Here is a 9,439-nt window from a genome sequence, read left to right as displayed (position 1 = left end):
CACAAACAGCAGTAAATAAATAAAGTTCATGAAAACATAACTAAAATTAAACATTTTACAATCATTTTCCACCAACTTAAATCTAAAAATGAAAAGTACATTAAAAATGCAAACACCATAATAACCCTGAATCAAACACATCTGATATATAATTACTTTTTTCTGTATTTTTAAATATAATGAAGTTATTTTCATATGAATTTATATTTATGTGAGTTTTTTCTGTTAATGTTACAACAAAACAGTGGTTAAATATAAAATATGTAAGAAATGAATATTGTTTTGCCAAATAAACAGTATAGGAATGCAAAGTACATTAAAAATGCAAACACCACAATAACCTTGATTCCAGCTTATCTGATACATAGATTCATCTTTAACAGGTGCAGGATAGATAAACACATCTCAACAAGTAGCACACAGCATCAAATTTCACTATTTTATGTTTATTCTCTTCTTGAGCTCACACACCTCAGCAGTGTGTCCAGCACTTTGTGGAAGCCACAGTCCAACATGGAGAGGCTGAGTGAACCTGGTCTGGACTCTGTGGAGGAGATTCATGGTCTCAGTGATGCTGTAGAAAGAAAGAGTTCCTGCCCTGTGATCCAAATATACTCCTATTCTGGAGGACAGAGGGCCTGGGATGGGAGTGGAAATGTTGTTGTGTTTGAATTCATAACCGCTGTCTGAAACTGTTAATGACCAGGATTTGTCATTCAGTCCAAATCCACATTCCTCTCTGGTCCCTCTACGGCCGATATCCTTGTATGCAACAGCTACTCCAACAGTCCCGTTGCACTTCACCTCCCAGTAACAGCGTCCAGTCAGACCCTCTCTGCTCAGGACCTGCCGGCAATCAAGGAATTTGTCTGGATGACTTGGATATGACTGGTTTCTACTCATCAGTGTCACTTTTCTGTTGCTGTCACTCAGTGACATCAGTGTGTGTGCTGTATTTGGATCTAGAGTGATCTGACAAGAATATTTCAAAAAGTCATCTCTGGTTTTGGGTTCTCCTTGAGGCAGTAAAATATCTGCTTTGGTCGTTCCAACTGAGATTTTTGGCCATTCATCACTGAGAAGAGCCTTCACTTTATCTCTGGTCCGTGACACAGATGCAGTCACATCCTCAAAGTACTGCAGAGTAACATTGTTGTAGGTGGGTACGTTTGTAGATGCACTCAGATCTGACTGCGATGAGTAGCTTTTCAGAAAATGGAGGTGATCCTCTGTCAGTGAGAGCTGCTGCAGTTCAGCGTCTCTCCTCCTCAGATCTCTGATCTCCTGCTCTATTTTCTCCTGAAGCTCTTTGACTCTGTTCTGTTCCGATTTTTGCTTGGATCTGATCTTCTGCTTCACCTCAGAGCTTTTTTTCTCAATTAGACTGATCAAATCTTTGAACATCTTCTCAGATTGCCTCAAAGCTTTATCAGTAGAAAGATTGATAGCCTTCACCTCCTCTTGAAGCATCTTCACATCTTTCTCTCTGTTTGGGATTATCTGTTGGACACTTTTTCGATTTGTTTCAAGATCTTTCTGTTTCTCAGCTCTTTCTGCTGCAGCTGGCACTGTGACATGGTCTTTGTGTTCATCCATTGAGCAGAAATAACAGACACACTGCTGATCAGTGCGGCAGAAGATCTCCATCACCTTATCATGGCGAGGGCAGAAGTTGTCCTGAAGCTTTGAAGCATCATTGATGAGCTTGTGTTTCTTTAATGGAGCTACGTTGTAGTGAGGCTGGAGGTGATGCTCACAATAAGACGCCCTACACATCAGGCAGGACTTGGAGGCTTTCCGCTTCCTCCCAGAACAGAAATCACAGGCCACATCTCCAGGTCCAGCATAGGCAAGACCAGATGAAGTAGCTGGAAGTTCTGCTTTCTTTACGTCTTCCACTAGCTCACCTAAAATGGTGTTTTTCACCAGGACAGGCCACGGTGTGAAAGTCTTCCTGCACTGAGGACAGCTGTGGGTTTCCTTCCCATTCCAGCAGTTTCTGATACAGGTCATGCAGTAGCTGTGCCCACAGGGAATAGTGACTGGATTCTTTAGAAGTTTCACACAGATAGAACAGCTCAATTTTTCTTGATCCAGCGGAATAAGTTGATGTGCCATTTCTCTTCCAGATAAATTAAGTTTCACTTTCCCTTACTAGAGAAAAGCTCCATTCAATGCCTTCTGACACTGAGACACTGATCCGTGGTGTGTGGTGTTTTCAGCGCTCGCATTTGATCACATGGTGTTTCGATCCATATTTTAACTGGCTGCTGAGTCAAAGGGGAGGGAATGAGTTTTCCTTGATCCAGCTCAATTACTTATTGCGCCATTTCTTCTCCCCTCAAATGACATCTTACTTTCTGTTTCCAGATAAAAGCTTTTTCATGCAGAGACACTCACCTGAGCAGATGAAAATGTTCTGTTTTGCATCTTATCACATGACCGGCAGATCAGTAAAGTCTGAAGTGAATACTCTATAAACAAGGAGGAGCTTAAAAAGGTGTGCTTCATTCCAGGAAAGGAAGTATTCAGATTGGCGTGAAACTGAAAGTGTTTCAGATGAAAACAGAATTGTAATTGTATGTTTACATTGGAAACTGTTACTCACTCAACAATTAACTGGGAATACAATTAGCAATACTAAATATTAGTAACGTTCAACACTGATCCCTTTATGCCTTTATAGAGAAATATTAAATTGACTCAAATTTATAGGAAAAATGGACTTGTAATTGTCAAAAAATAAACATTTTAGTACATTTAATGTCCATTATATAATTTTAAATGCTGGGAATGGAGCAGAATAGACTGGAGCCAATACAAGTTTAGAATAAGCTTAACAGTTGATGTGAGACATCACTAATGCTGAAAAGTTCTTTTAAGTCTGGCTTGAAACATACAGAATATACAGATTACAGGTCAAGCATTTAACATGTAAATAACAAATATAGGCCTAATTACTCATTAGAAAGCAACTTTCACATCTCTGTTTAGGTACGTTTATTATGGTTAAAAGATGCTTTGTTATCCCAATAACAATTAAAACTGTTTTTTAAAGTGCTGTTCTTTCTAGAAATCATAACTAGGTTTCAGTAGGGATGCATCCATCACAGGCGTAGACAGCCACACATTCCTCATTATAAAACGCAAACAACTACAAATGAATTATACTTGTGTAGGGACCCTTCTGGGGTCCTGGGGAAGGACAGAACATCGGCAAAACTGGAAAAAAAATACTGCAAACTCTGTAAATACTACTCTAAAACACAAACAAAATAATTAAAAAAAAATAATCCAGACTCCAGAAAACTCAAAACACAGGAATCAATATATATGGCTACAGCTGAATCAAAACTACCAACTCATCCCAGAAACTAAATAACAACAAATAATAACAAACTAAACAAAACTGTGAGACACAAACCCAGGGGCAATGACAAGTTCAGGCCTGTCAATGATAGAAAAAACAGTGGTGCTAGAGGGCAGTAGCATTGAAAAAAAATCTGCTGGTGTCAGAGTGAAGGGCACATTATTCCACACTTAAGTTTATCAACTTTTTGTTTTTCATTTTCTTTGTTTGACACACAAAACACAGAAAGCGAAGAAAGAGGAAAAGAGAAAAAAAAACAAATATTTTTGTTAATTATTTGAGCTAGAGCTTATGGATATTTCCTGTTTTTCAACTTGTCACATGACTGTGATAAGAGAGGGTGTGCCTATCGCCTGTGGTGAACAGTCTGTAAACAGAGAGGTAAATAGACGAGTGTGCTTAATTCCAGGAAAGGGAGCAGTCAGATTGGTGTGAAACTGAAAGTGACTTTTACAAGATATCTTTTTTTCATTTACAAATATAACAAATAAAAAAAAACATAACATTGGGGTTTTGCCCACGTGAGACATGCTGCTGTGCAGTCCTCCAAGATCTTTACACTTTTATTCATATAACGCCAAATAACAACGGTTGCCTCATGGCGCTTTCTATTTTAAGGCAAGACCCTGCTGTAAGATGGAGAAAACAGAGAAACCCTCAACAATCAGAAGACCCCCTATGAGCAAGTGGTTTGGCAACAGTGGGAAGGAAAAACATCTTTTTAATAGGAAGAACCCTCCAGCAGAAGGGCTTGTGTACACACAAAGCCTGAAGAAATTCATCATTTTTTTTCCACGTGGATGGAGAGCTTTAAAGTTTAATTCATCTGGCCATCACTCCACGACAAGATCTGCTTTGCAGGTGCTGCAGTTTCACACTCTTGGGTAGCTCTTTACCTGCAGGGAGTTACTGATAACAGATACAACAACATGAAAGTATGACTCAGTCCTGCCTTTCATCAACAGTTCAGAGTGCCGATGATGTAATGGTGTGGTGAATATATTCTTGGCATGCTTTGGGCCCTGTAATACCAACTGAGCATTATGGGGAAAAAAATCAGCCTACCTAAGTAGGCAACTCTCCATATTGTCAATATGGAGCAGAATTCTTAACAAATATATCAGTTTTCCATCTGATATATCATACAGACACATGGCTAATGTAGAGTAATGGATCTAAATGATCATCAGTTCCAGAAATCTGTTAAATCCCTTTTTGAAAATCTTTTATGAAATGAAGTAACCTTGAAAAATCCCAAAATATACGTGTAAAATCCTTAATCAATTCCAAAGCCCCTACAGCAAAATGTACATGAATTACTAAATAATAACGGAAAAACTCGTCTGTTATATTTAAATTTCTTTCCAATTCAACTTTAACATCCACATCCTCCTACTTAAATTAGTGTTTTAGAGCTATCTATGTTTTTAAAATTACACTTTTTTAATTTCATCATTATTTGACATTTTTAAATGCTCTATTTTAAATGTCTCTTTACAAAGTCCATCATGTTAGTGATATTTTATTTCTTGGAACAGGAAACTTTAGTGTACATTGCTCACTTTATTTCACAAACAGCAGTAAATAAAAATGAAATCATCAATCATCAAATGAAAACATAACTAAAATTAAACATTTTACAATCCACCAACTTAAGTATAGAAATAAAAAGTACATTAAAAATGCAAACACCATATTAACCGTGATTACAATTATCTGATACATAATTTTTTTCTGTAATTTTAAATACACTGAAGTTATTTTCATATGAATTTATATTTATGTGAGTTTTTTCTGCAAATGTTACAACAAAACACTGGTTAAATATAAACTATATAGGAAATGAATATTGTTTTGCCAAATAAACAGTTTTACCCAAATAGCTATTGAAAACAACACAAAGAAATTAAAGAACACACTTATATCCATAAGCATTCATCTCTAACAGGTGCAGGATAGATAAACACATCTCAACAAGTAGCACACGGCATCAAATTTCACTATTTTATGTTTATTCTCTTCTTGAGCTCACACACCTCAGCAGTGTGTCCAGCACTTTGTGGAAGCCACAGTCCAACATAGAGAGGCTGAGTGAACCTGGTCTGGACTCTGTGGAGACGATTCATGGTCTCAGTGATGCTGTAGAAAGAAAGAGTTCCTGCCCTGTGATCCAAATATACTCCTATTCTGGAGGACAGGGGGCCTGGGATGGGAGTGGAAATGTTGTTGTGTTTGAATTCATAACCGCTGCCTGAAACTGTTAATGACCAGGATTTGTCATTCAATCCAAATCCACATTCCTCTCTGGTCCCTCTACGGCCGATATGCTTGTATGCAACAGCTACTCCAACCATCCCGTTGCACTTCACCTCCCAGTAACAGCGTCCAGTCAGACCCTCTCTGCTCAGGACCTGCCACCATTCAAGGAATTTGTCTGGATGACTTGGATATGACTGGTTTCTACTCATCAGTGTTACTTTTCTGTTGCTGTCACTTAGTGACAACAGTGTGTGTGCTGTATTTGGATCGAGAGTGATCTGACAAGAATGTTTCAAAAAGTCGTCTCTGGTTTTGGGTTCTCCTTGAGGCAGTAAAATATCTGCTTTGGTCGTTCCAACTGAGATTTTTGGCCATTCATCACTGAGAAGAGCCTTCACTTTATCTCTGGTCCGTGACACAGATGCAGTCACATCCTCAAAGTACTGCAGAGTAAGATTGTTGTAGGTGGGTACGTTTGTAGATGCACTCAGATGTGACAGTGAGGAGTAGTTTTTCAGAAAATGGAGGTGATCCTCTGTCAGTGAGAGCTGCTGCAGTTCAGCGTCTCTCCTCCTCAGATCTCTGATCTCCTGCTCTATTTTCTCCTGAAGCTCTTTGACTCTGTCCTGTTCGGCTTTTTGTTTGGATCTGATCTTCTGCTTCCCTACAGAGCTTTTTTTCTCAATGAGACTGATCAAATCTTTGAAAGCCTTATCACATTCTCTGAAAGCTTTATCAGCAGAAAGATTGATAGCCTCCACTCTTTCATGAAGCGCCTTCACATCTTTCTCTCCGTCCTGAACTCTTTGAAGAAATTTTTGTCGATTTCTTCCAAGCCCTTTCTGCCTCTCAGCTCTTTCTGCTGCAGCTGACACTGTGACATGGTCTTTGTGTTCATCCATTAAACAGAGATAACAGATACACTGCTGATCAGTGCGGCAGAAGATCTTCATCACCTCATCGTGGCGAGGGCAGATGTTCTCCTGAAGCTTTGAAGTGGCTTTGATGAGTTTGTGTTTCTTTATTGGAGCTACGTTGTAGTGAGGCTGCAGGTGCTGCTCACAATAAGAGGCCATACACACCAGGCAGGACTTTGAGGCTTTCCGCTTCCTCCCAGAACAGGCCACATCTCCAGGTCCAGGATAGGCATGATCAGGTGAAGCTGTCAGATGTTCTACTTTCTTTAGGTCCTCCACTAACTCAGCTAACATGGTGTTCTTCACCAGAACAGGCCGCGGTGTGAAAATCTCTCTGCACTGAGGGCAGCTGTGTGTTTCCTTCTCATCCCAGTAGTTTTTGATACAGTCCATGCAGTAGCTGTGCCCACAGGGAATAGTGACTGGATGCTTTAAAAGTTGCAGACAGATGGAACAGCTCAATTTTTCTTGATCCAGCTGAATCGTTCGCTGTGCCATGTCTCCTCAATGTAAGTAACGTCTCCCCAGATAAAAGCTGCTCTTGTCTCTTTTATATAGAGACACTGAGTGTGGAAATTTCCTGTTTTTCCACTTATCACATGACTGTGATAACAGAGGGTGTGCCTAACGTCTGAGGTAAACAGTCTGTAAACAGAGAGGGGCTTAGAAAGGTGTGCTTCATTCCAGGAGAGGCAGTCATCAGATTGGTGTGAAACTGAAACTTTTCATGTTTTTGATTAAGATGTATTTGTAGGTGCTTCAAGTCTTTGTGCAATACTTGCAGGCTGGTTGGTAGGTTGAAGCCCATTGGTTTTCCTTACTTATTTGCAATGTATATTATGGGGTTATTTCATGTTTTATTGTTCTATTACTGAAAATGATGAATTCAATTAGTATTGTCTGTATTTTCTAACTGTTAATGTGAGTTTTGTATTCTGATTTAAACAAGAAAACAAGCCTCTATTTAGAGGATAATTTTCACTCTAAGGTTTTAATTGTTTTTTTTAAGAATGCAATTTGTTCAGAATAATAATAAAGAATAATAAATGACCTTTAAATATATTTCTACTTTGTCTTGAGCTCATTTTGCCACACACACCACATATGAATAATGGCAGTCACTTAGTTTTTACAGTAGTTTTTAATACAGCTCATGCAGTAGATGTGCCCACAGGGAATAGTGACTGGCTCCTTTACAAGTTGCAGACAGATGAAACAGCTCAGTTTTTCTTGATGCAGCTGAATTACTTGCTGCGCCTTTTCTCCTCATTCAAATGGTCTCTCTTTTCGTTTTTAGATAAAAGCTGTTTTCGTCTCTTAATGCTGAGACACTGAACTAAAGCATATGGAAATTTTCTGTTTTGTATCTTATCACGTGACTCTGTCAAAGAAGAGGGTACGCGTAAACAGTGCAGAGAGGAGCTTCCATCCAGGTACTCAGATTGGTGTGAAACTGAAAGTGTTTCGGATGAAAACCAAATTATAATTGAATGTTTACACTGGAAACTGTTACTCACTGTTTATCTACCCGCTGTTGCCAAGTGCTTGTTCATACTGAGTGAAGCAAATACAAATAAAACTGAATTTAACTGAACTGACCTGAAGTCATCATGGGCATGAATTTGGACCTTAAAGACTTCAGTAACTTTTCAACTTCAAACTTTTCATTTATTAGTTAAATCCTGGCAACACATGTCACATTTTTTTTTAAATTTTCAATCTGTGTTCAGATCACACCACAAAACTGAAACTGCTCTCATCAAAAACACAAACTACCTCCTCACTGCTGCAGACTCTGGCCATATAAGTACCCTCACTCTCCTGGGCTTATTACATTGTACTTAACTTATTTATAGGGCGATCGTCACTCAAGAGTTGGCAGTTCGTCTTGTAATCGGAGGGTTGCTGGTCCGAGCCCCGGCTCGGACAATCTCGATCGTTGTGTTCTTGGGCAAGACACTTCACGTACCGCCTACTGGTGATGGCCAGAGGGGCCGATGGCGCGATATGGCAGCCTCGCTTCTGTCCGTCTGCCCCAGGGCAGCTCTGACTACAACTGTAGCTTGCCTCCACCAGTGTGTGAATGTGAGACTGAATGAAGAGTGGAATTGTAAAGCGCTTTGATGATCTTGAAAAGCGCTATATAAATGCAATCCATTATTATTATTAATGCTTAGCGTTCATCCTCCAGCTTCACTGTGTTTCTATTATTTTAACCATAGCTGTGTGGCTAGCTCTATAAATACTACTCTAAAACACAAACAAAATAATTAAAAAATAAACCAGACGCCATATAACTCAAAACACAGGAATCAAAATATAGCTACAACTGAAAGAATGAAGACTACCAACTCACCCCAGAATCTAAATAACAAAGAATAAGGAACACTGGGACAAAAACCCAGGGGCCATGACAAGTTCAGGCTGGTCAGAAAGAACAGTGGTGCTGCAGGGCAGTAGCACTGATGTCAGAGGGAATGGCACATTATGTCACATTTATTACGTTTATTTTCTTTTTGTTTTGTTTTTTTGACACACAAAACATAAAAAAGGAAGAAAGAGGAAAAGAAAGAAACAAAATCTTCTTTTTATTATTACACTGTACTCTGTCCAGTTAGCAGTGTTCTTATATGCTGTACGTTTACAACACAACTATTAGTGTCAGGACCAAAGCTCTGAGTAGTAAACACTACTGATACAGTGTTTAGTGTATTTTGAGCTACAAAAGACTGAAAATGAGCTTTAGAGGAGATCCTTCTCTAAAGCTCGATTCTCACGTGAACACTGTGGTAAAATCCTGCTTCCAACTGAGGCAGCTGTCAAAGATCAAGCTTCTTTTGGTCAAACGCAACCTTGAAAGAGACATACATGCTTTTATATGCTCTCATCTCAA

The 9,439-nt window shown here is 39.1% G+C and overlaps 1 protein-coding gene across 1 annotated transcript; it reads right to left on the bottom strand.

Moving 5' to 3' along the window:
• Positions 1-435: 435 nt before the first annotated feature.
• LOC308387504 (uncharacterized protein) lies at positions 436-7,085 on the bottom strand (the record flags this gene model as incomplete). The annotated part of the gene is made up of 3 exons (XM_080867610.1): positions 5,372-7,085; positions 5,246-5,253; positions 436-2,150 (listed from the first exon to the last, which is right to left on the bottom strand). Exons 1-3 carry the CDS (start codon positions 7,042-7,044, stop codon positions 436-438), a joined length of 3,396 nt encoding a protein of 1,131 aa, XP_080723736.1. The 5' UTR covers positions 7,045-7,085.
• Between the last annotated feature and the right edge of the window lie 2,354 nt (positions 7,086-9,439).

The sequence above is a fragment of the Rhamphochromis sp. 'chilingali' genome (genome assembly GCF_963969265.1).
Source record: "Rhamphochromis sp. 'chilingali' genome assembly, chromosome: 19".
NCBI lineage: Eukaryota > Metazoa > Chordata > Actinopteri > Cichliformes > Cichlidae > Rhamphochromis > Rhamphochromis sp. 'chilingali'.
Note: the sequence above shows the minus strand (reverse complement) of the source record. Positions and strands in the feature narration are given on the sequence as shown.